Source organism: Euphorbia lathyris, chromosome 9 (assembly GCF_963576675.1).
Source record: "Euphorbia lathyris chromosome 9, ddEupLath1.1, whole genome shotgun sequence".
Lineage (NCBI taxonomy): Eukaryota > Viridiplantae > Streptophyta > Magnoliopsida > Malpighiales > Euphorbiaceae > Euphorbia > Euphorbia lathyris.
The window spans coordinates 76,611,642-76,639,319 of NC_088918.1; the positions used below are offsets into that span (position 1 = coordinate 76,611,642).

The 27,678-nt window shown below is 36.9% G+C and overlaps 1 protein-coding gene across 1 annotated transcript; it reads left to right on the plus strand.

Moving 5' to 3' along the window:
• The first annotated feature begins 19,056 nt into the window (after nt 1–19,056).
• LOC136205710 (histone deacetylase 19) lies at nt 19,057–27,460 on the plus strand. The gene is made up of 8 exons (XM_065996432.1): nt 19,057–19,172; nt 19,437–20,014; nt 21,430–21,870; nt 22,015–22,245; nt 23,329–23,399; nt 23,518–23,575; nt 26,235–26,306; nt 27,017–27,460. Exons 2-8 carry the CDS (start codon nt 19,487–19,489, stop codon nt 27,113–27,115), a joined length of 1,500 nt encoding a protein of 499 aa, XP_065852504.1. The 5' UTR covers nt 19,057–19,172; nt 19,437–19,486; the 3' UTR covers nt 27,116–27,460.
• Nucleotides 27,461–27,678: the final 218 nt, after the last annotated feature.

The following is a 27,678-nucleotide window of genomic DNA, read 5'->3' on the forward strand; positions in this document are numbered from 1 at the left end:
CATTCTAAATACTGAGTGATTGATCCGTTAGCATAAATGAAAAGCACGCGTATAGCCTAGGATGACGTATTCGCCGTAATGTGTCATAAATGTCAGGATCGTTGTCGGTACATGATCCCAAGGCAAAACTGACACATGGATTCGATTAAGATCCACACCGTTCATTCCGTCTATAAATTATGGGAAATTCCCCATCTTTTATTCTTTACGTTTAATCATTCTAAGGCAAAGAATACTTTCTCTCTTAAATCCTTCTAAAACCCTTCCCATCTTCGAACTATGACTAAGATTTCCTACAATGTCTCCGGTGCCGGCCACCAAAAGTCCAGCTCCGATGAACCTTCACGAAACCCTTCTACACCAAGCAAGGGTAAAACTGACCAAACTTCTGGCCAAGGGAAAGCTGTTAAGATCAGGACCTACTCCAAGGTCTTCGAAAATGTCCTCGAATGGAAGGTTGAGCCCTCCAGATGGGTCTCTGAGCATTTCATACAACATGAATAGCCATTTGCCGAATGGATTTCCAAGAATGAATGGACTGGGCTGTTCTAAGTCAGGGATGAGACCTATCCTGACCTAGTGAGGGAGTTTTACCACAACCTCAAGGTCGCTAATGACAATACTGACTACCTATGCACCGAGGTAAAAGGAAGAACCATCTTCGTAAACCCTCTCTACATAGGAAATCTCCTCCAGCTCAAAACTGAGGGAGTAAGGTTGAGGAAGTCAGGCGATCAGGAGAAAACCAACTACGTCCATACCTTCTGCAAGCCTGATGGTTACTCAGGAGAAGTCTCAGCTTCTTCAATGGGTCAGCATCAGAAAATGGCTCACTACCTGCTGAGCTATTTTATCTACCCGAAGATCAACTGCACTACATCAGCAACGAACTTCGAGCAGTGCTTCATCTGGCACATGCTGACGTACACCCCCATCAACCTACCAGTTTTTCTTGTTGCTGGTTTTCTACGCAGCACTGGCACATTGAGGTTAGGGTCAATTATCACCAGGATCCTCATCGACCACAAGATTGACCTCGAAGGTGAGGAATCTTTCAAAGGAACTGAGATCATAGCTGCCTCGCTGAGGGCACTGAAATTTGGGCAGCCCTTGAAGAAAGGAAAAGCTGCTGCTGCTGCTGGCCAAGCTGACCAAACTGAGGAATCTGTTGCTGAGCCTAAGAAAGGGCGAAGAACTAAGGCCCCTGCTTCCCGCAAGAGGAAATCTGCTGAGACTCCTTCATAAAACACTGAGTCTCCAGAAAAGAAGCAGAAGTCAGCTGAGAAGAGAAGCAGGCAAGATGAGTCTGGCACTGAGGAAACTGCTGAGCTACCTCAGAAGAAGAAAAAGCCTTCAACACTAGCACCTCTGGACGTCATGCCGACCGATTTTATTGTCCCGGGTGATTCTCATTTCACCCAATGCCAATGTACTAATGCTGAGTCTGAGGAACCTGAGGTCCAGTTAGATGACCAATTCATCTCTCAAGTTGAGGAAGAACTTGATGGAGAAACTACTGAGGAGGAAGAGGAAGACGAAGAAGCCAGCGGTCAGGATGACGCTGAGGATTCAGAAGAAACTGCCAGCGCAAATGAAGCTGAGGATGCTGACACCGGGGTAGATGCCGGTAATGAGCATGATACTGAGTTGGCTGCTGGAGTTGAGCAAGTTGAGCAAGCTGACCGGACCCATACTGAGCAAAAGGAACCTTCTCCTACTCACTCAGAAGAACCTGCTCATCATACCACTCCACCACGTAGAAGGCGAAAGCTGGTTAAGGCCAGTGAGATGATGGTCAGTGAACCTCCTATGCAATCACCAACTATTCCTGAACTTGTCCTCTCCAAGACAACAAAGGATCCGTCTACTGTCAAACTGACATTCTTCAAACGGCAATCCACTTTAACTACCTCCGCACTGTTGGAAAAACAAGCCTCTGTTTCTTCTCAACAGGAACATGCCGACCATCACACTTCAACCAGTCAGGTTGAACCGTCTACTATCCATGCGGTTTCCTCAAGCATGGTGCTGACTCCCCATCCTACTGCCGTCAGCACAGACAGTGTTCGGGTTATTACTTCCACAACAAACCTCTCTGCTGATCAATCAACAATTCCTCCAACTCAAGTGCAGATTGAGCAAACTCATCCAGTCACTGACCAGGGTACTCCCTTCACTCCACTTTCTACTGGTCATACTGATGTCCATCGGGATGCCACTAAGTCCGGTAAAAAGCTCATTGACTCAGTGCAAGCACTCATCCACGATCTTCAACATTCTGCTTCGCCTACTGCTGGATCTTCAATTCCTGAGACAACTCAGCTCTCCCAGGTCACTCAGCTTCTAAACGAAGTCAAGGGACTCAAGGATCTGCTGAATGTAGTCTTGTCCTTCCAAGCTCAGCAAGCTAAGCAGGATTCACTTGCCAAGTTGGCAGAGATACAGCTGACAACAGTTCAACATCTGAACTCTCTCCATCAGCAAATTCAGAAGTTGTCTGCTGTGAACACTGACTACGCCACTTCCTCTGAACTCAAAATGCTCTTTGCTCAGCTTCATACTGAGCAACTTAAGACAAATGAGCAAATGGTGTCATATAGTTAGTGCTCCGTCGAGCAAATCAGTGAGGCCATCAGGCTACTTAACCTAAACAAGCAAGAGATGGATACTGACGCGTTGAAGCAGAATGAGTTACTGTCTCTCGCACAACAATCTTTCAACCACATTCGTCATAATAATATCCAACGTCATCATTATGACTCAGCTCTCTTGAAGACTTTCCACCAAGTCTTTGCTGGCCTCTCTGAAGCTCTCATCTGGCAAGCCAAAGCTCAAGCTTTCAGCATCAATATGCTCAGTGCTGCTGATCTTCGAGTACCAGTAGAAGTATCAGCTAATGGAGTTTCCATTTTTGATGGCGTAAATGATAGTGCTGACGAGCTAAACGAGCTTTCACAGGAACTGACTCACGCTGTCTTAACCGATGCATTCAAGCTCCCTGAAGTTGACAAAACGGGGGAGAAAGCGAAAGCTGCTAGAGCTCAGCATGAGCGACGTCAGTACGAGCGAATTCAGTCACAGGGCAAGAAAAAGAAATAGATAGGTTAGCTTAGCTTAGGCCATAACAGTGTAATCTATTTGTCTGGTTTATTTCTTTTGCTGTGTAATTGCTGACTTCTATCAATATATATCATACTTACTTTTCTTATTCAAATCCCGAGTTATGATATATGCTATTAAGTACTGAGTCATTATGTATCTTCAATTAAATCAGCTATGTTTAATACTTATAACATTTATTGACTAAATGATATGTTGATAACATGTTTGACATTAACCTATGTACTTATGAAACATTCTGATAAGAACTCATTGAACAAAGAAATTACTCAGCGCGTGCTCTATATGTTTAAACCTTCCGCTTAACACTGAGTAAATAGAATATGTGATATAACTGACCTATATCTGAAAACTGACCTTAGACTTACTCATTTAAACCCTTAAATGTTTTAAGTAAAACTAAGTCAGTAGCTCAACCCTTACGGGGGAGTTTGCTAAATTATACTAGGTCAACTATCATGGGGGAGCTCATACTGAGTTCCTTGCTGAATAGTTTTGCCAACATCAAAATGGAGGAGTTTGTTGAAACACCTTTCTACATAATTTTGATTTGACAAAATTGTTTAAGTATAATTTAAAATACATATTCATAACACACTAAGTTTAAATGCTTTGGTTTATTCTACTAATGTGTTTGTTCAATGTTGAGTTATAAATGTTATAAGTCATAAGAATCAAAAGGCCCAAGCCCAATACAGAAGCCAAGGCCCAAAGTCAAACAACTCAGTACACTCGGCCCGCGCATGTCAAGACGTTGCCATTTTGAATGAAAACGCAACTCAGCAAACGGAAGGATCTAGAAGACCTTCGGGAACAACTTCAAGATGAAGCTACTGAGTAGTCTCGACAAAGCGTACAAGACAGCAGCTGGCAAAGGAAAACTTCCAGACAAAGTGTTTCCTCTTTTGGCAAAGTTCAGACGACACAGTATGCTGTCCAGTTGACTTTATCATAAAAGGAGAGACCATCTGCTGAGCTGACCGAGGACAGAAGATACACGGTTGTGATTGGCCGAGAGCTCTGAGCAAGTTAGGATGACAACGACATATAGCTGTTTCCCTCCAACGGTTATTTCGAAATTCGAAATGACCGATGCCCAGACGTCTCTATAAATAGTGCCATCACAAGCTTCACAAGATACAGAACTTGATCAAGCAGTTACGCTGACCAAATTTCTACACAAGTTCTGCAAGCAAGAAGCAAAGCAAATTCTTACACTACAATTCTCATATCTGTGTAAAAGTCTAGAGTGATTGTAAATCGTCTAAAGTGTCTTAGCACATCTTTGTATTAGGACAAAACACTTATCATTTCTAGAGATAGAAAGGAGAGGCTGAGTACTCGGTTTTAAGTACTCAGCGAGAGATTAGGATTGAGTAGAAGTATAGAGGAAGGTACTCTTGTCATACTCAATTGCTGATATTGTAAAAGGTTTGAGGCTCTACCTTTAAAGAGCTCAGTAGAGTATTTGAAATCTCGGAACGTGTTCCGGGGACAGGACGTAGGCTTAGAAGAAGCCGAACCTGGATAAATCTGCTGAGTGAAGTATTTCTTACCTTAACTCCTTATTTATATTGCTTGCTTTAAATAATCAAAACTGACCAAGTAAAGAGGTCAAGTTGAGTTGTGCGCGTTGAACGTCTGAACTCAGGAATAGACTCTAAGTGCTATCTCTTGACTCAAGCTAAGAAATTGACCTAGTCACCAGTTGACTAAGCCAGTATCTTGTTGTTTACTCAGCGCCGCTGTTCAAACCTTTTTCCTTAGAAAAATAAGTCTGCCATAATTGCATAAAAAGTTTAAATAGTTCCTAACCCCCCCTTGGAACTATACTTGCAACTAAACAAGGGACCAACAAGTTGCCCAAAGATTTGGTAAGAGGAATTCCTGACAACTCACTTAGCTGTTTATAAACCTTGTTCCATATTATTAGAACACAACATTTGGGATTTTTTGATGTTAAGTTTTTGTCCAGAAGCAGAGCAAAAGCAATTGAGGATATGCATAATCACACCAATTTGCTCCTCACTTCCTTCGGCAAAAATAATCACATCATCCGCAAAAAAGAAATGTGTCACCGGGGGGCAAAACTTGTTAATGGTCACAAGATGAAATCTCCCAGTGACCACAGCCTCCTTGATAAGGCGAGTCAACCTCTCCATAGCAATAACAAACAAGAAAGGGCTCATAGGATCACCCTGACGAATGCCCCAGGAAGGAGTAAAATCATCGGACATATCTCCATTTATCATAACTTGAAAAACAGGAGAAGTAATACAAACCTCAATTAACCTCCTCCAATTCTTCGGGATCCCAACTCTCCTAAGACTCTCAAAAAGAAAACTCCAGTTAAGCCGATCATAGGCTTTCTCCAGATCAAGCTTTAAAGCCACAAAACCACGCTTTCCCTTCTCAACTTTCATCGAATTAACCATTTCCTGTGCAATAATGACATTATCCATCATTTGTCTACCATAAAAAAAACTACCTTGGTTCTGGCTGATAATATCTGGGAGAATACAGTGAAGTCTATTAGCCACAATTTTGGTGACAACCTTATACAGAACATTGCACAAACTAATCGGCCTCATTTGTAAGAAATAAGAAGGATTCTCCACTTTAGGAATCAAAACAAGTAGAGTTTTATTAACCAGCCTAATATCCTCAGATCCTCTAAAAACCCCCTCGACAAAACTGCAGACCCCATCCTTAATCGTTTCCCAATGTTTATGATAAAAACCAGCCAGGAGCCCATCAATACCCGGAGCTTTGGTAGCCCCGATACTAAAGATAGCCTGACCAATCTCTTTATAATTAATTGGGTGAAAGACTTCAAGAATCTTCTCCTCACTAATTGAAGGAAAAGTATCCCTTATCTGAGCTCTTTCTAAATCCACTTGATCCTCCTGAAATAACTCTTTATAGAAGTTTAAGGCCAAATGACGAATATCCTCATCCTCATAAACCCACACTCCATTAGGATTTTTGATAGCATCAATCCGATTATTTTTCCTTCTAATAATCGTAGAGAGATGTAAATACCTACTATTTCGATCTATGTCCTTAATCCAAGATTTCCTTGATTTTTGAAACCAAAGCAACTATTCCTGACGCAACACAGCTTCCAACTCATGCTGAAGAGACCTGAGTAAACAATTTAAGCTATGGTCAAACCTGATCTCCAATGAGCATTGAATCCCAGCAATCTTACTCAGAATTTTATGCTTCCTTTTGATAATGTGGCAAAAAACGTTCTTATTCCAACCCGCAACATTGCTTCTAAAACCATCCGCAGCTTGTAAAACGTTAGATTGAGGCTTCCAATTGTCATGAACAAATTTTTTGAACTCCGGGTGAGACTCCCAAGCCACCAAATACCGAAAAGTTCTCACCCCTTTAGGATGAGGAGCTCTAACCAGTCTGAATAAGATAGGACAATGATCAGAATGACGAATGGGAAGATTCAGCACTACCGCCTCTGAAAACCGACTGCGAGCCGTGATATTAGCATAGACTTTGTCCAGGCGAACAAAAGTGCTATTATGTTTCCATGTAAATTTATGACCCACCGCACCAAGATCCGACACTCCACACAAATCCATATTTTGTTTATGGTTGAGACACCGATTAATATAATGATTACCTCTACCTCTTTGATCGCTCATAAGAGCAATATCATTAAAATCACCAGCAACAAACCAAACATCCACCGTTCTAACACTAATACTATATAAAATCTCCCAAAGCCGTTTACGATTGGCGAGGATAGGATCAGCATACACGATGGTGAGAAAGAAAGGGTCTTTACCAGGACATATGACTTTACTGTGAATAAATTGCTTATCCATCTTCACGATATCGAAATGAACAAAATTAGGCTTCCAGAAAAGCCAAATCCCACCAGCACGACTAATAGCCTCCGACCGAACACACTTCTAGCTTTTAAATTTCTTAACTACATCATCTGCTTTACCTCCACTAATCTTAGTCTCCAGTAAAGCAAAACAATAAAGGTTAAACTGTCTAATTAAATCATTCACATGGAGACGGGTAGCCTGTTGAAACACCTTTCCACAAGATTTTGATTTGACAAAATTAATTAAGTGAAAGTAAATATTCTACAACACACTAAGTTTAAATGCTTTGATTTAGTGTTACTAATGTGTTTGTTCAATGTTGAGTTTATAATTTATCATAAGACATAAAGATCATAAGGCTCAAGCCCTATATGGAAATCAAGGCCCAAGTCAAACGAGCCAAAGACCACTCAGCCCGCGTATCTCCAAAACGTCGCCGTTGAAGTGATAAAACGCATGCTGAGTAAAGAAGGATCGAGAAGATCCACGTAGACAACTTCGGTATGAAGCTGCTGAGCTGTCTCGACAAAACGTGCAGGACAGCTACTGACCATAAGACAGCTTCCAGACAAAGTATTTCCTCATTAGGTAAAGGTCAGAAGACACAACAAGCTGTCTGGTTGACATTACCCAAAATGGTGGAACATACTGACTCACTGACCGAAGAACAGAAGACGCTGGAATCTGATTGGCTAACGAGAACTGCTGGCAGACTCAGTGAAAGCGACCTGTAGCCGTTTGTCTCCAACGGTTATTTCGAAATTCGAAATAACCAGAAGCTCTCATAGCTCTCTATAAATAGAGCATTCAGAATCCACATTCTTCAGAGAACTTTGAGCAAGAGCCGCTACGCTGACCAAACGTATACAAAAGTTCTCCATCAAAAGCAAAGCAAATTTCTTACACTACAAAGTCTATTCATTTGTGTAAAAGTCTAGAGTGATTGTTTTTCAATCATCTAAGGTGTTCTAGCAATTGTTGTTTAGGACAAAATCTTTATCATTTCTAGAAGTAGAAAGGAGAGGCTGGGTACTCGGTTTTAAGTACTCAGCGGAGAGATTAGGATTGAGTAGAAGTATAGAGGAAGGTACTCTTGTCATACTCAATTGCTGATATTGTAAAAGGTTTGAGGCTCTACCTTTAAAGAGCTCAGTAGAGGATTTGAAATCTCGGAGGTGTTCCGGGGACAGGACGTAGGCTTAGAAGAAGCCGAACCTGGATAAATCTGCTGAGTGAAGTTTTCTTAAACCTTAACTCCTTATTTATATTGCTTGCTTAAAACAAACTAAAACTGACCAAGTAAAAGAGGTCAAGCTGAGTTGTGCGCTACAAACGAGCAGGTTCAGGAATAGACTCTAAGTGCTATTTCCTGACCTAAGCAACGAAGCTGTCCTAGTCACTAGTTGACTAAGCCAGTGTCTTGCTGAGTGTTAAGTGCCGCTGTTTTATAAACTTTTCTTAAAGAAAAGAAATCTGCCCAAATTATTTTAAAAAGGTAAAATAGTTCCTAACCCCCCCTTGGAACTATATTTGCAACCTTACAAGGGACCAACATAGCCTTGCTTGCCGCTCCTCTTACATTCCACACAAATAAATCCATCAACAAGGAAGACAACAAAAAACAGACTCGTCCCATTAGGCCGGATATTTATTAGGGGCTCCTACGAGCCTAGAAGAGGTCCCTGTCGCCCCTCGTTTCTCTAAGAATCCAAAGGAGTTTTGGTTATTCTTATGAGAACCTTTGAGTTTTTTTCATACTCATCTTATTAATTCCCATGGCTTTAACATTCCTGGATTCATTGATAACTTCAGGGATGATACCACCCCTATTCCTTTCAGTCTCTTGAAAATTTTGAGTCTGGGGACATCCCTGGACCTCTTCTTTAGACTCAAAAAGGGTGTTTACTGCATCCACATTTCTCACTAAAGGTTCAGAGGGTTCTAAGTATGGCATACCCAGATTCAACTGCTCAGGAGGTGGACCAGGATCATCAACCAAGCATTCATTTCCTTCATCCACAGGAAGAACCCCAAATCTTGACCCTGAACTGAAATCCATAGGGCTGAAAGCAAGCTCTTTTGCCTTCAGGGTAGATATAACCTTTCTACCATTACTAGTTTGAATCAGAATCTGTTCTTTATTGATGTCATGCGAGATATTTTGGGACAAAGATACACGCGTCCTCCGTCTCCCAGATCTTCTAACAACCATCCAAGGGCCAAAATTATTACCCTCCCTCTGGATACCATCACTCCTAACCTCAACAGGTTCCTTCAAACCCTCGTTCACCTTTTTCTTGCTAGGACAACCTTCATAAGTATGTCCAAACATACCACACTCATAGCATATATCATGGATTCCCTCATACTCAATATAGTAAATGGTATGTTGTAAGTAAAATTTCAAAAGTAGAGGTTTAGATAGGTCAATATCAATGCATACTCTAGCAAACTTCTCCCTTTCTGCCCCAATAGTTGTCTTATCCACATGGTGAACTTTACCCACAAGCCCACCAATTTTCTTCAAGAAAATTTCATTATAATATTCAATTAGAAGTCCCAGAAATCTCACCCAAGTTAGGATTCTATTCATAGAACAATCTCTTGGATTAAAGTTAGAAACCCATGGCCTTAAGGCCAAAACATGATTAGAAATAATATAGGGGCCTCCATTAATAATAACATCATAGTCCCCGGCCTCTGTGAATTTAATCATATAATATTCATTCTCCAAATCAGTTATACTGACTTTTCCTTTTTTAGCCCACTGAGCCTGAATCCTTTGTGCAAAGTATTTGAATCCAATTCTTTTCCCCAAAACTGTCACAATTAAAGACAATTTCCATTTGGAACGTATGGAACTTTTATCAGCCGAGGACAGACGAATCACAGGGCACAACGGATCATCCTGCTCCTCATAGAACCAGACAAAATATCATCCAAACCTCCCTCCTCCGGACCTCCGTTCATAGATGTCGCCTCCTCTACCACTCCCATCACTGTATCTCTCCAAGAAGTTTTCCTACTACACGAAGATTACACAGAACCATTAACGGAATGAACGTCGACAACCGGATCGTTGCCCATCCCATTAGTCAAAACCAAATCTATGCCTTCTACCAGAGAAACCAGATCTCCGCTTGTCCCACCCGTTGTCGATCCCCGTATCACACCGCTGCCAAAGATGGCCCGCTGTTGCCCGATCTGGATCTCTCGTGGTTACGATCTCCTACAGAATCACTATCCAACGTCGCCTTCGCGGAACGAGTCACACCCACTAGGGCCCCGCTCGCCCCACCTACCGTCGTTCCCCGTCTCGCCGTCGTCGCTGCCAGTGTTGTATTGCCGCCGCCAGATCTTGATCTCTCATGGCTTCTCTCTCCATAGACGCTCCTCACGATCTCTCTCTTATTATAAACAACCAACCATGCACCGGACTCACCTCAGACAAATCCAAGCCGCCTTACTCAAACAATGAGTAAGAAAGAAAGAAGACAGATCTGAGAGAGAGAAGATAGATCTGAAAAGAGAAGACAGATCTGAAAGAAAGAAGACAGATTTGAGCATATTTTTACATGAAATTCCGATAGGCCCGACCATGGACAGGTCTAAGGTAACAACTGTTAATAAAAAAAAGGGTAAATTCCAAAAAAAAACCCTGTGGTTTCACCGATTTCCAAATAAAACCTTGTGGTTTGTTTTTACTAAAAAAAAGGAGCGTGGTTTACGTCGTTACCCGAAAAACGAAAAATGGGTTAACAGTGTTAAAAATGCTGACATGGCAAATGGTAAAGTTGAAAAAATGATTTTTTTTTCTTTTTTCTTTTTTTTTCCTTCTTCTTCCTCCTCCTCCTCCTCCTCCTTTTCTTCTTCTTCTTCTTCTTCTTCCCCTCTCTCTCTCTTCTCGTTTTCTTCCTCTCTCTCTTCCCTTCTTTTTTTTGTTTTTTTTGTTTCGATTTCAGATTTCCAAAATCGGAAATCTGAAAATTTCAGATTTCTGGAAATTTCCAGAAATCTGGAAATCTGAGATTTCCGATTAAAAAAAGAAGAAAAAGAGGAAAGAGAAGAAGAAGAAGAAGAAGAAGAAGAAGAAGAAAGGAAGGAAAAGAAGAAGGAAAGAAAAAAAGAAAAAAGAGAAAATTAAAAAAATTAAAAAAATCGGAATTTCCAATTTTACCCCTCATTTTTAACACTGTTAACCCATTTTTCGTTTTTCGGGTAACGGCGTAAATCACGCTCTTTTTTTGGTAAAAACAAACCACATGGGTTTATTTGGAAATCGGTGAAACCACATGGTTTTTTTTTTAGAATTTACCCTAAAAAAATGATGCAAATGTTTCAGTGATTGTAAAATTAAGAATAAAGTTATTCATAAAACTATAATTCTACACAAAGTTATAATCTCTTCAATATTAATACTAAGTTATTAATTTCTCAATTTTGAAATATTTATAGGATTTTAATTTAAGGGATAAGTACACAAAAAATGCATGTGGTTTACACGTTTTACAAATGCGAACCTGTGGTTTTTTTTTACAAAAAGAGGTCTGTGCTAAATGCCGTTAGTAAACAGAGGTAAAATTGACTAAAGGTGTTAAAATTCAAAGAGAAAAGAGTTAATTTGGTCCTTATATTTATTTATTTTATAAATTAACCCCCCTAATTATCTAATTATCACAAATAAACCCCAAAATCAAAAATACCATCTTCTTCATCTCTTTTTAATTTTTATTTTCCTTCTTCTTTCTCTCTCTTCTCTCTCTCCTCTCTTCTTCTTCTTCTTTTTCTTCCTCCTCCTCTCTTCTTCCTCCGGTCCGATAAACCCCCATATAAACCCCATATACATCTGTTTGTGTTGATGCTCGGCCTGTTCGAACCACCTCAGGCGCCATATACCCCACCGTGCCCACCACTCTTGTCGTGCTCGCTACCTCACCGTGGCTGTGGATTCGCGCTAACCCGAAATCGCCTAATCTTCCGTTCATGTCTTTGTCAAGTAGGACATTGCTGGCCTTGATGTCTCTGTGGAGAACTTTGGACTCCCAGCCTTCGTGTAAATTAAGGACCCCTGAAGCTACATCTTTCAAAATCCTGATCCTTTCTTCAAAGCTTAATGTTTCAGTTTCATTGAGGCCATTATCAAACACCTTGTTGTCTAAACTTCAGTTCTCCATGTAATCATATACCAACATGAAAATTCCCTTTTCTCTCTTGCACCAACCTCTCAATCCTACTAAATTTCTGTGTTTTAATCTTCCTAGAGTTGCAATTTCAGCTAAGAACTCTCTCATTCCATAGTTTTCGTGTGAAATTCGCTTCACTGCAACTTCTGCTCCTCCTGGTAATACACCCTTGTAGACCTTACCATTTCCCCCAATTCCAATTATGTTTTCTTCACTGAATCCTCTTGTTGCAGCTTCGATTTCTGTGTATAACATTCTGTGTGGCCAATATTCTAATTCCCATTCCTCCATATCTGCTCTTTCTCTTGCTTTTCTTTGCTTTCTTTTGATGAGAATAAGAAGAGATGAGGAGGAAAAAGAAGAAAAAGAAGGAGAAGAAGAAGAAGAGAGGAGAGAGAGAAGAGAGAGAAAGAAGAAGGAAAATAAAAAATTAAAATGAGATGGAGAGGATTTATTTTTTATTTTTATTTTTTATTTTGAGGTTTATTTGTGATAATTAGATAATTAGGCGGATTAATTTATAAAATAAATAAATATAAGGACCAAATTAACTCTTTTCTTTTTGAATTTTAACACTGTTAGTCTATTTTGCCTCTGTTTGCTAACAACGTTTAACACAGACCTCTTAAAAAAAACCACAGATTCGCGTTTGTAAAACGTGTAAACCACATGCATTTTTTGTGTACTTATCCCTTAATTTAATTACATACAATTTGTTTCAGGTAAAATTAGTTAAAAAAATGATGCAAATATTTCAAAAATTACAAAATTAGGAAATACATTATTTATAAAATTGTAATTCTACACAAATATCATCGGCTCCCTGAATTTGTCCACCAAAATAGATTGACTCCCTGAACTTTGTTAGTGTCTCACCAGCTCCCTAAAGTTATTTATTTCGTATCACCAGCTTCGTAAACTTGTCCATAAAAGTAGATTTGCACTTTGCGAATGTCTCACCAACTTTCCGAACTTGCTTATGCCGTAACAACTAAATATAAAAACCATAATACTAACTCTTTATCCTCATCCATTTGATCTATCAAACCTGCAATACTAACTTTTATAATAGGTTGAAAGGTATGAGAAGAGAAAAAATTACCTCTCGAATAGATAAAGATGTATTTTTCGAATTTAAGTTTAATAAGTTTTTTTTTATTTATGGTTACAGAATAAGAAAGTTTAGGGAGCTAGTGAGACACTTGTAAAATTTAAGGAGTTAATATTTTATAGCAGGAAAAATATGACTTAAAATGTACTGATCATATAAAATGACATGTATAATGAAACAAAAATGAGTCTCTAGAAAGATATGTAATATGAAACGGATGTAATAACATACAGTAAACAAAAGAGGTAATGTATTTTTGCACATTATCCCTAAAGAAAAATTGTTGAACCAAACAGGTTATAAGAATTGTTTTCTAATTAATGGTTTTTTAGTCTAGTGATATTTCTTTTTAGCTAATTTCTAGATCTAAGAACATTTTCATTTTCTTTCTCATTTGCTTTTTCTTCTTCTTAGATCCTCACCATTGTCGCTACCATCATTGTCACCTTTTCCGTTCTAGCTTTTTAATTAGGTATATTTAGAGGAGAAGGAACGAAGCTTTTCTTCCTTCCATTTATTTTTAGTCTTTATTTTTAGTTTCAGATTTACTTTTATTTTTTGTTGGTTGAAGTCTATATACCTTCTTGAACTTCTTTTTCCATCAGATCTACACTTGTTAGTTATACTTCTTTCTTTTATTCTTTTTTCGGTCTTAGAAATAGCGGAAAATGTTCATATTGTCCATAAATCTATAGATCTACGTGGTTGCAAAAACAGAAATGACTCAGATCCGAATGTCTAGAAGAGCCTAAATGATGAAGAATACGATTACAACGGTTATTCAACGGGATCCGACTTACGAGAGGGACATGATTTCTATGTTTGTTGTATTTATACATTTTATGGTTTTTTATTACTCTTTGTAGTCCTTTTATTGCTCTTTATAGTCTATTTTCTTCCTTTCGTGGATCTTATAATGACTGTAGCCTGTATGGAAAGGAAAGTTTATTCCCCTTTATTTCCACATTGTATTGTATTTTTTTATGTTAATGGAACGATATACAGTATTTATATATATATATATATATATATATATATATATATATTCTAGATCTAAGATATCAAATCTAAAAATTGAACAATTGTGGTTGTGTCGTTGATTTTGATTTTGGTATGAATTTGGGATGATTTATAGTTACAAAAAAATGTCATAATAGTAAAAAGATTTATTTTCTGTTGTAATTTTACTTGTTGTTGGATAAAATTGAAAATTAAAATTTAAAAATAAGTACTAAATTTTAAATGTTTATATATAAATATTGAAAGCAAAGGAAGAGGATCTCGAATCATGGTTGGCATATATTGGGGTAAATTTGTACAACATTTGTTCTATTTCACACTTTAGTGTACAACCTTCAATTTGTCTCACTAATATGTACGAATTTATAGGTAACCTTTCCACTTTGGTGCATGGCCAGTTAAAATGACCGGTCAACGCCGGTCAAAATGCCACGTCAACATTTTTTAACCCCTTAAAAATGATTTGAGGGACCCGCCAAGGAGGGGATGATGTTTAAGTTAACATTTGAAGAAAAATGAAGATGAATTGAATAGTGGAATTCAGTAGGGTAAAGGTTTAAAGTACTTTTGGCCCCTGATCTATCCAAAATTTGTGTATTTGGCCCATGACCTATTATTTGGTCATATTTGACCCATAACCTATCAAATTAGATAAAAATCCAACCCATATTGAATGAAAAATTAACTCTGTTGGAAAATTAACGGCAGTAACCAATACAAAAATAACACATAACACATAAATAAAATTAATTTTCACTCTATCGGAACATTAGAAAAAGTTTTTAGGATTTTTTTACTGTGTAAAATAGTTACTGTTGCCATCTCCAGTTGAAAATTAATTTTATTTATGTATCATGTGTCGTTTTTGTATTGGTGACTGCTTTTAATTTTCCAACGAAGTTAATTTTCCATTCAATATGGGTTGAATTTTATCTAATTTGATAGGCCAGGGGCCAAATATGACCAAATAATACGTCAGGGGCCAAATACACAAATTTTGGATAGGTCAGAGGCCAAAAAGCGCTTTAAGCCTAGGGTAAAAGATCAGTGGCAAATACATGATCGTTCGGTTGAGGAGGAGGGGGGTGGGGGAGACGATTTTACACACGGTGTGCAAAAAAAAAAAATGCTAAATTGAACTTGTTTAAATTTTTTCTATATATATACGTGTTATAAATTATAATCATAGTGGTCAAAAATCAATTTTTAAGTACCAATATAAAACTTTTTGAAATTAAGCTATATTGTGTTTAAGATTCTTAACATGTAAATTTTTTTTGTGTCTGATAGAAAACTAATAAGCCGAAAAAATTAGAAATTTGGATTCAAGGAGGACCTAAGAGGCTAAAAAAATTAGAATTTTAGATTTAGAGAAGGCCTAACAAAAACATATGCTAATTTTGGGGTGCTAATTTAGCATCCAATCATTATTTCTTGGAAACAGGAGACCGGGACCATTACAATCTCAAATTTCATAGAGACGGAGGGGGCCGAAACTACTCGTGATTAGGGATGCACGTGGTCGGTTAACTAGTCTATCAAGGTTAATTCGGCTGGTTAACCATTTAATCGGTTTTTATAAACACTAACCATACACTAGTCCATTAAATTCGGTTAACCACTAATCGGGTAACTAATTATTTCGGTCGGTTAACGTTTTATTTCGGTTTCTAACCATTAGTAAATAAAAATAAAAATAATAAAAGAATTCTAATTTTTATTGTGAGGGAGATGACGGGTCAATGACGAGTTGAATAGATTAACTGCGGAGAGGGAGATGTACGTGCATTATATATAATCCATCAGTTTTAATTCCGTTAAATTATTTAGTCCCTATATCAAATCTCCGTCTAAAAATATGTTAAAGAACAATTAAATGGATAAAAAAAAGGCAAATGCCCCTTATAAAACTTCTGGCTATAAAGTTTTGGAAAACAAATAAAAAAAATTATCCTTGTTTCTACATCCAAAAACATAAAAGAAAAAAAGCTTTATAAACTGAATTAGAGAGACATTAATAAATTAACCGAGAGTTATTTACATATTTTGATCTCATATGATGTTAATATTTGATAGAAGGACTAAACCATTAAAAAGGAAAAAATTTAAAGACCTTATAATTAAATAGTGGATTGATTAATGAGTTATGAAAAACTATAGAGACTAAATAATTGTTTACCATATAAATATATTTATTTTTCATATTTTTTAATATTTAACTGAGATTTAGTCAATTTCGGTTAATCGCGGTTTTTGGAATAAAAAACCCGTAGCTGTAACCATTAACCATTATTTTTAAAATTAAAAACCGTACACTAGTCCATCGGTTTCGGTTAACCTTATTTTCAGTTTGGTTTTTCGGTTTTCTGAATTTTTATGTGCATCCCTACTCGTGATCATAGCGGCGGTCGGAGAGACCCAGGCCATGCTGGCTCCGCCCCTTAAAGGATAGACATGTCCATTGATCAGGTGCGAACCGGGTTTAACAGTCTTACAACTATAAATACCTTATCCAAGCGGAATCCATTCTACTAGTAATTTAGGTTCCCAAAAACCTAGTAGAGTCCACCTCCAAAAATCAAATTATATTATTAAATAAAAACTATATTTTTTTTTTGTGTAAAAGTACAAAATACATAACATGAATTGAATACTCATATTTTTTTTAGTAGGACAAGAAAGGAAAAACAAAAAACCACAAAAACAAAAAGATTTAACCCGGGATTAGTCTAGGAAAACCGACCCCCACTATATCATCCAACAGAAGAGAAGAAAGGAAGTTAGGAGGAGAAGAGAAGGTAGAAACTCCCAAAATCCTCATGTGACCTTCAGCTGCAGGACGGTCCGTCACCCTGTTTTGCTCCCTGAAAATGTGACAGAAACTGATGATCTCGAAGGAAGAACAAAACCTTCTAATCTCTTTGATTAAGTTCTTGCTACTTAGACAAGTAGTATTCATATCAGAGATTATTCTGATAGCTTCCATATTGTCAGATTCTACGATCATTTTTTTCAACCCCAGATTAATAGCTAATCTGAGACCAGAATAAATCCCCTAGAGCTCCGTCGAAAAGGAAGACCCCTTATCCAAATTTTGAGTAAACCCATACACCCAGCCACCTCCTGCATTTCTCAACACCCCTCTAGCAGAAATTTTACCATCTTTCAGGCAAGAGCCGTCCGTGTTTAATTTCATCAAACCTTCACTAGGCCTACTCCAACCAAAGAGATGGACCTCCTTTCTCTCGATAGACCCAACTAAAATGTATTCTTTAAAGCTATCCACAATAGTCCAAATCTTTCTAGAGAAGAAATTAAATACTCATATTGATTACTTATATATTTTTTCTTCTAATTCTAAATATTATATATATATATATATGGTCAAGCTGGGTGAGTTAGCCCATAATATTTAAACAAATTTCAAATTCAGCCCATAAATATGTGGGTTGGGTTTAGTACTATTTTAACATGTCCAAGCCCGATTCATTTATGATGGGTCTGGATAGGTCAAATGAGTACATAGACTCGTGGACACGTTTAGTAAACCTTTGTTTGGTAGGAGGTTAATGAGAGTAAATGGAAGTAATGGAAGGTTACGTATTAAGTTAATCTTATTTGGGAGTTATTTTTTGAGAGTAAATAGAGGTTAACGGGGTTAAATGTTTACTTCCTCTAACCTCCAAATTGGGGGTTAATGGGAGTAACGTAAACTTTTTTAAAATTTCTTATCTTTACAGAGTAAATTTAACCTTCATTCTCCTCCATATTTAAACTCTCAAACAAGGTTAAACATTTAACCTCATTTACATCCTATAAACTCCCAAACAAGGTTAATTTTTAACTTTCGTTTCCATCACTTCCCTTTCCATTACCTCCTTTAACTCCCACCTCCATTAACCTCCAAACTCCCAAACAAAGGCTAAGAGATGAGATACGTTGACTACAATGTATTATTTTCTATTTATAAGGTTCTAAGGGTATTCTTGGTAAGTATCAATTTCTGTGTCCTAGGAGGAGTCTAAGACATATGGAGGGAAAAGATTGAGAGTGTCTTCTAGATAGATCACACTGATTTGGTATGTATTAACCGTAAGCCGTAACAATCCGGATGAAAACTTTTAGGAGGTTAACTATTACCAATATAGCAATACAACATATTTAAAATTCAAATATCAATTGACGTTTTGGGACGAGTTTAGGACTCACGATGTATCGAGCTAAAAAAAAAAAACTATATACATTTTTGCCTAATTAGTAATTTCCAAATTTAAATAGTTTAAAAGGCTTAATACATCAGCAGCTTCCTTAGTCTATAAAAGTAAATTGGTTGTTTGAACTTTTTCAGTGTGTCACCAGCTCCTTAAACTTGTCAAGCTCTTTAAACTTATCCATAAAACTGGATTAACTCCCCGCACTTTACAAATATTTCACAAACTTTCTAAACTTGTTTATTTCGTAACAATTAAATACAAAAACTACAATACTAACTCTCGGTTCTCATCCATTCGATTTCTCAAACTTGTAACACTAACTCTTACAAAGGTAGGAGACGAGAAAAAATTATCTCTTGAATAGATGAAGATATTTTTAGAATTTTAGTTTAATAAATTTTTGTATTTAATTGTTACGGAATAAGCAAGTTTACGAAACTGACGAAATATTTATAAAGTTTAGGGAGCTAAACACTACTTTTATGGACTAAGCTTCGTAACAAGCTAAAGTTAAAGGAGTAAAAATGCGTTAAATATCATCTCATTGAACACTTATTTTTCAGTTTGATATAAATTCATAAAGCCGAGTTGAGAAAGAGAATCAAGAAAAAGAAACACAGTCCCAGCTCTGATTCATTCAAGCGGCAAATCGAGTTTGTACTTTTAGGTATGGGTTTTGATTATTTCTTCCTCCATTTATCTCAACGTTTCAAGCTATTTCATATTCGATTGAGTATTTTTCTTCATTACATCTGTGAATAATAGCGTAAGGAAACGAAATTAAATCGTCAAAATCTCTTTGTTTAATGCGATTAGATCTTTCCCCTTCCTTATTTTTGTGATTTATGTGTATTAAATGCTTGTTTAGACTGATTTCTTCAGTGTTTTTGTTTAGAAAGTATGAAAAAATCTGACTAGTTAGGGTTTGCAGGAAAATAGTGTTGGTAGAGAAGTGATTAAAGCTTTGAAGAGAGGATAACAATGGAGTTAGGGCAGAATTCTCTGCCTTCAGGTCCAGATGGGGTAAAGAGAAAAGTATGCTACTTCTATGATCCAGAAGTTGGGAATTATTACTATGGACAAGGACATCCAATGAAACCTCATAGAATCAGAATGACTCATGCTCTTCTTGCTCATTATGGTTTACTTCAACATATGCAAGTTCTTAAGCCATTTCCTGCTAGAGATAGAGATCTTTGCCGGTTTCATGCCGATGATTATGTGGCTTTTCTTCGTAGTATTACCCCCGAAACTCAGCAGGATCAGCTGAGGCAACTTAAAAGGTTCAATGTAGGGGAAGATTGCCCGGTTTTTGATGGATTATATTCATTTTGCCAGACTTATGCAGGTGGTTCTGTTGGTGGTGCTGTTAAATTAAACCATGGTCTTTGTGATATTGCTGTTAATTGGGCTGGTGGACTTCATCATGCTAAGAAATGTGAAGCTTCGGGTTTCTGTTATGTTAATGACATTGTTCTTGCTATCTTGGAGCTTCTTAAACAGCATGAGGTATTGTCTAATTTTCATTTGTGTTCCTTCTTTTAGTTGTTTCATCATATTTTGATTATAAATGCTTGTGTTACATACATGGAAACGGAAACCGAAAAACGATTTTTGTTAAAAGTGTAGGAAATGGGGGGAAATGTGAGGTATTGTCCAATTTTCAATTGTTTTCCTTCTCTTAGTTGTTTCATCGTATTTTGATTATAAATGCTTGTGTTACATGGAAAGGGACACCGAAAAACGGTTTTTGTTAAAAGTGTAGGAAATGGGGGGAAATGTGTAAAGAATAAAAATAGGTCTTTTATGTTTCCTTCTTTTAATTGTTTTATAAATGCGTGTGTTATATGGAAAGGAAAACGGACACCGAAAGATGATTTTTGTTAGAAGTATAGGAAATGGAAATAGGGGGAGATGTGTAAATGATAAAAATAGGCTTTAAAGTATTATTTGACTCCTAATCTATAAAAACGTTTGTGTTTTCCCCCTTACCTGTTATTTTGTGACATTGACTTCTGACGCGTAGCAATCAATCACGTTTGTTACCTTACATATAGCAATCAATCACGTTTAGTCTAATTTAGGTAGAAATTTTCATATATGAAAGGAGACCCGTTAAATTGCACATAAGGTATTTCCTAATCGGGTGGAAAATAACTAATGTTCTCTAAGGTTGTAAAAGTGGAGAAACAAGTGGTTTTTTCGGTGTGAAATATAATTATATGAAATTGAGGCAACTAATCGATTTTGCGAAATATTATAATAGATGTGTTGCGATTAACTATCTTCACGTGTTAACATTTAATGGGTCTCCTTATATATGCACTAATTTCGTCTAAATTGGACCACATGTGATTGATTTATATATTAGGGGTCAATGTCACAAAATAATAAATCATGTGGCAAACAAACACACATTTTTTATAGGTAAGGGGTCAATGTCACAAAATAATAGGTTAGGGGGCAAGCGCAAATATTATATATATTAAAAGAATTACGTATAATTGAGGGGAAAAAAGAGATTTTCTCGTTGTGAAATCGTGTAGAAGATGATCTAGAAAATATTAGGAATTTATTGAACATGTCCTTAACATTGATCTACTATTGGATACACATTACATCCGAGTTTTGAAATTCTAAGAGGCGAGTTTTTAATTTTCTTAAATTACGAAAACGTGACCCAAATTGTTTCGTACAAGCTTCCGAGAGTTTCGGTTTTGGAAAAGTGAAACCCTTTAAAATCAAAGTTTTTGAGCAACATAAATAAATGCACATAACTTATCCTTTCACACAATTGTTTGGTTATTGTGTTTGGCAACCTGTTGATCATGAACATCAATGTTTGTTTGTACTTTTGATTCCTCAATTTTTGGTTACCAACTTAATTCTTCGCTTTTTTGACATCTTCATTTATATTTTTATAGCGTGTTCTCTATGTGGATATCGATATTCATCATGGTGATGGTGTAGAGGAGGCGTTCTACACGACTGATAGGGTCATGACAGTTTCATTTCATAAATTCGGCGATTATTTCCCCGGAACAGGGGATATACGTGATATTGGATATTCGAAAGGGAAATACTACTCCCTTAATGTTCCGTTGGATGATGGAATCGACGACGAAAGCTACCATTCTCTTTTCAAACCTATAATCGGAAAAGTAATGGAAATTTTTAAGCCTGGTGCCGTGGTTCTTCAGTGTGGTGCTGACTCATTATCTGGGGATAGATTAGGATGCTTCAATCTTTCAATAAAGGGCCACGCAGAGTGTGTGAAATATATGAGATCTTTCAATGTGCCATTATTGCTACTCGGAGGTGGCGGTTATACAATTCGGAACGTTGCTCGCTGCTGGTGCTATGAGGTAAATGTTACTTTTTCGGAAACAATTTTATTGATTAGCATATTCTAAATGGAAGAGAACCTTTTCAAATATGTAGTATTATTTGTGTGTAATATTTTCTTCTTAGCTGATTGCCGTTTTCGTTGAATGTTTTACGTAAGGCAGACAGGAGTTGCACTTGGTATTGACGTTGATGACAAGATGCCTCAGCACGAGTATTATGAGTACTTCGGTCCAGACTATACCCTCCATGTCGCTCCTAGTAACATGGAAAATAAGAATTCGCGTCAACTACTCGATGATATTCGGGTTAAACTTCTCGAAAATCTGTCGAGACTTGAGCATGCACCTAGTGTTCAGTTTCAGGAAAGGCCTCCCAACACAGAGATCCCAGAGGTATGAACATTTGCTTGCTCACTTTTTTCTATCTTTGTACTTCTGAAATGACTCGATATTCACCTGTCCTGCTGTTCAAATCTTGGTGCATACAAATACCGTGCTCACTCAATTAGGATATTCGCTTACATTTGCTCATGATATAGTATTGGAATTGAATAAATATATCATATTATGTTGACTTAAATAAGATATAGCCATTCTGCATTTAAATAAGTTCATGAAGCTATGTTAGCATGATCTCTATTTCGGTTTCCATGAAGCTGTGATAGTATCTATGTTTATGTGCTGAACGGTAAAACGTTGTTGTCGTGTGACCAGAGGTCACGGGTTCGAGTCTTAGGAGCGGCCTCTTGCCAATTAAATTGGCAAGGGAAGGCTTGCCCCCAATACACCCTTGTGGTGGGACCCCTCCCCGGACCCTCGCTCAGCGGGGACGCGTAATGCGACCGGGCCGCCCTTTTTTTTTTTATAAGCCCTTGATCAATCATTTTTAATACATTAAGCCCCTCTTGGACGGCTCAATTATGTGTAATTCAAACTCTGTTTAACACTTGTAGAGTTGTCAGCATAAGTAAAACAGTTAAACCTATGTTGCATGAAAACTCTTCTTCATTACCGTTTCCGTTTCTTTTCCGTTTCCTAGCTAATTTTTCTAAGAAATAACGTTTCCCGGTATCCGTTTCATTTTCCGTTTCCGTGCAACTAGGTTAAACTAACTGAGTTTGACTGTTTTACTTTAGGGGTTAGGATAAAATTAGTTTGGGAGTTGATGTGGTAAGGTTACTTTAGGGGTTGGGAAGGTATGTCGTTAGCAAAAAATTATACCGTGTTAAAACACACATGAGGTGACGTGTTAAACAGTGATAATGCTTCATTACAGTCTTATTCTTTAGTACAACGGTGCCAATAAAATTAATCTTTCAGTACTCATAATCTTTCATAATGTTAAACGTACTTAAGTTTTCTTTGGACTCTCAAATTCCAACACGACTTAGATATCTTGCTACTAATGTAGTCAGGTTCAACCTGCTCTTAGCTTAGTCCTGACTGAATTTTCTTGTATTTGACTGAAACAAGCAGGGAGACGAAGATCAGGATGATCCAGATGAGAGATGGGGTCCAGATTCGGACATGGATGTCGATTTTGATCGGTATATGATTTGATTTGTCTCTCCGAGTCTCGCTTCTTTAAAAATGAATTAGATTGAAAATACAAAACAAATTCTGGTATTTGGTGTATTATGTTCTCTAACGTTATGGTTTATGCAGCAAGCTTATGCCAGGTAGAGTGAAAAGAGAAGCAGTCGAAGCTGACCCGAAAGATCTGGTATGTTCTGTTTGCTGATCTTTTGCTTTAGAAACATATAATGAAAACTTTTTGAATGTGATTTCCTTTTTTTTTTTTCAATCTAAACAAAGAAACCATGCTTGCTCCATTTTTTTCAAACATTAGTTTCTAGAACACATAAGTGTCCATTTGGTTCTCCTTTTTGTAGTTTGTTTTTGTTGTTTTACTCCAAACAAACAATAGATGTAGAGTGTTCGGTTAGAATTGTAATACAATTGCTAATAGCTAGTTTGGAAGGAAAAACAGTTAATATCTACCAACTATTAGCGATAACAAACAACAAACCGCAACAACAGCTGAACAAAACATGATTTAAATAATTTCTAGGAAACACCAACACTTCTAGGAAGTTACTTATGAGTGGGGCACGCACCCGACACTCCAAAATAAGTGCCCCCTCTTTTTTTCTTTTTTTAATATGAGGACACTTCTGAAACACTTCTAGGACGGCTTCTGAGTTAATTAAGTAGAATATAGAGTTCTTTTAATAATTTTACAAAAAAGAGGGGTTTATGTATAAAAAAGGCCTAACCCCTTCCCAGCCCCTTAAACTTGTACCTTTTTTTCATTTAGCCACTTTAACTTTAGGTCTTCCCATTTAGCCACTTAAACTCAAAGCCTAACGCCTTCCCAGCCCCTTAAACTTGTAACTTTTTTTCATTTAGCCACTTTAACTTTAGTTCTTCCCATTTAGGCACTTAAACTCAAATATTGTAACTCTTTTAGCCTCTTTTTCAAATCAAAATTTAAAAAATTAGCAATTCGTCAAATGCAATTATTAATTTATTATAACCAATTAAGTTATAAACAACTAACCCCATAATTTGGACATCCATAAAACAATCTTCTCGGATTTGAGGGTTTTCATGATACTTTAAGTGGTGAAATTTTACCGTTATAGTGGCTAAATGAAAAGAAGTTACAAGTTTAAGGGGATGGGAAGGCAACAAGTGACACGTAAGTGCCATGTAGGCTTGTAAGGGCTAAAGGTGTCTCATTTGTTGAGTTTAAGTGGCTAAATGGGAACACTCTAATTTTAGGTGGCTAAATGAAAAAAAGTTACAAGTTTAAGGGGCTGGGAAGGGGTTAGGCCTATAAAAAATAAAATAAACCCTAATAAAAAAAGAAGAAATCAAAATCTAAAGAAAAAAATATAGCAACTGTCTCTTTTTTTTGCAGTTAGTTTGAAGTATTGAATGTTTCTTTTTGATAAATTAATGACTTGTTATCAATGTTATTATGATATATATATAAATTTGGGGTGTACCTGCTGTACCCCGTGTCTCACATTTTTTAAAAATGCCGTTTTCCGCACCGTACAAGTACCCATGTCGGTGCTTCCTGGAATAATTTTCATTTAGTCATTGGAGCTTAATTCTGTGACATGGTTGTTCTATTGTTATGATGGTTTGTTGCAAAATGAAGGAAATAAAACCATCTTTGGGTTCTTATTTTTTCAATTTTTTTTACACATTTGGTCTTCCTAATCTTTCAATTTGACACATTGAGTTATTGATCAATTATAATCGCACAAATTGAGTATCGACATTTAGTTGTGAACATCGAACTCAGGTAGAAATGCACGACCACATTTGACATAACATTTTACTACAATTAGAAATGAGAAAATTATACATCTGATGTGGCTACATGTAGAACGACTTGTCAGAAATGCAATATGCAGATGAAATGTGCGCCACGCTTTTAACTGAGTTTGATATTCGTCCCCTTAGCTAAAGGCTCAATATGTAATGATAATTGATTGATGACTCAATATGTCAAATTGAAAGTTAAGGACTTAATGTGTAAAAATAGATTAATGTATGTCGGCTCAAAGCAATATTAGCCCCTAACCTATCTAAAATATTAGTCGTTGCTCCTGACCTATTCATTTGGTAAATTTGCCCCCGCACTATCAAATATATTAGTCTTCGCCCCTTGGCCTATTATTTGGTAACATTTGCCCATGACCTAGAGGGCGAGCCTTGGCGCAATGGTAAACGTTGTTGTCGTGTGTCTGAGAGGTCACGGGTTCGAGTCTTAGGAGCGGCCTCTTGTCAAAAAATTGGCAGGGGAAGGTTTGCCCCCAGTACACCCTTGTGGTGGGACCCCTCCCCGGACCCTCGCTTAAGCGGGGACTCGTAGTGCATCGGGCCGCCCTTTTTTATTTGCCCATGATCTAGCAAAATTGGGGAAATCTCAACGAATGTAGATGGTAAGTTAACAATTCTATTAAAACCTTAACTGTTTAACAGAAACCGATCCATAAAAAGTTAATTTACCATACACATTGGTTGAGATTTCAGGTGAGGGGGAAATTTTTACCAAATACGTCAAGGGGAAAAAACCAACGTTGTGGATAGATGCGGGAACGAATGTTGCCAAGCAATTAGGTCAGGGCGCAAATACCAACATTTTGGATAGGTCACTTTAAGCGTAGTTTTATTGACTTCATGAAAGTAGGGCTGTTAGTTTCTAATACTCAACAGAATTTACAGAGACAACCCACGTGAGATAACCCGTTTGACATGATTATCATTTTTGTTGTATTTATCATATATGATTATCCATTTTGTGGAATACTTAGATCGAATAACACAGTTATGACATATGATAACTCGTTTTGACACCCGTACAGGAAAGCCAGAAAGGAACTGCTGAGCATGCTAGAGGCTTTGAGACTACAGTAGATGATTCTGCCAATGCAAAGGTAAGGTTTTCTGCACACATACCAACAGTAGGGAAGTACTTAGGGTGTCCATTTTTTACATGACAAAATGATTTATAGAAACAACCTGTTTGACACGATTATCATTTATATCATAAATAATCACGTGGAATATATATGGTAATTAATTTATTAGTCCCTATATTTTGACAAAACACACTGTTTAGTCCCTGTATTTTCAAAAACACACGGTAAAGTCCCTAACGTTTTTCTCGGTGAACTGTTTAGTCCCTGCCGTTAGACTCTCATGAAGATTCTGTTAGTCAATTTGGATTTGCGTTCTCCTTTTCCTTTATTTTCCTTTCCTTTAAACTCTAATGCATCTGAAATCAACTTTGAGTGTTCTTCTTCTTGATTTTCTTCTTAATCATTCAAATTCGTAAGTATTGGATCTATTCTTTTTTGTTATTCTCATACAAATAGCTTCTTCTTCTAAATTGGATTTCCTCTTCTGAAGTTTGAAGGTAAATAGTAAAGGGTAATTTAGTCATTTCCGAAGTCATAAATGGTAAAAAATCTAACAAACAGACGGAATGATTAAACAGTTCACTGAGAAAAAGGTTAGGGACCTTACCATGTGTTTTTAAAAATACAGGGACTAAATAGTATGTTTTGTCATAATATAAGAACTAATAAATTAATTACCCAATATATATATCAAATTCTTCTGAATTTATATTTATTGCTTGTAGGCTTCAGAAATTGGTCCTATGCAAATTGATGAACCAAGTGTGAAAGTTGAACAAGACAACACAAACAAGCCACCCGACCAACCGTTTGCCAAATCATGACTCGAAATACACCCAAATCACGAGTCGAAGCTTACGCAACCAGTTGCTGAATCACAAGGAGAAGTTTACGCAACCATTCGCTGAATCACGAGCACAATGAGGAGGAGAAGGAATTCGTAAACCGTGTGAACGCGACTGCTAATTTGTGTATGTAGTCATTGTGAGTTATTTAACAAGAAATTTTTGTTTTGAAATATGGATTCTTTGTAATATTTAATGGAAGACTTTTTTAAGTAGTTTGTTTATTAATCTAACAGGAGCTTGTATTAGGTTATATTGATCTTTTAATTTATACAAATATTTTGTCAGGAGAAAAAGAATATCAATTAGTTCTCTTATTTTGTAGCTTTTTGTGTTTTTTTTGTTTGTGTGACTATTTAGATGAAAATCATATCTATTATAAAATTACAATTAAATCATATTTCAAAATTTAATTCTCAATATCATTATTTTCTATATATCACATAAAAAAAAAAAAGCTTAATGCTTGCCCAATCCTCTTAACTTGTCCAAATTAGCCGTTTTATCCTCCCAACTTATTGAATGTCATATTTACCTCGTTA

What these genes read in the sequence shown, in the direction of transcription:
- LOC136205710 (XM_065996432.1), top strand. Translation starts at nt 19,487, where the DNA reads ATGGAGTTAGGGCAGAATTCTCTGCCTTCAGGTCCAGATGGGGTAAAG. An exon ending in ATGGATGTCGATTTTGATCG is followed by an intron (nt 23,400 to 23,517) that starts GTATATGATTTG and finishes TGGTTTATGCAG; the next exon opens with CAAGCTTATGCCAGGTAGAG. An exon ending in ATGATTCTGCCAATGCAAAG is followed by an intron (nt 26,307 to 27,016) that starts GTAAGGTTTTCT and finishes TATTGCTTGTAG; the next exon opens with GCTTCAGAAATTGGTCCTAT.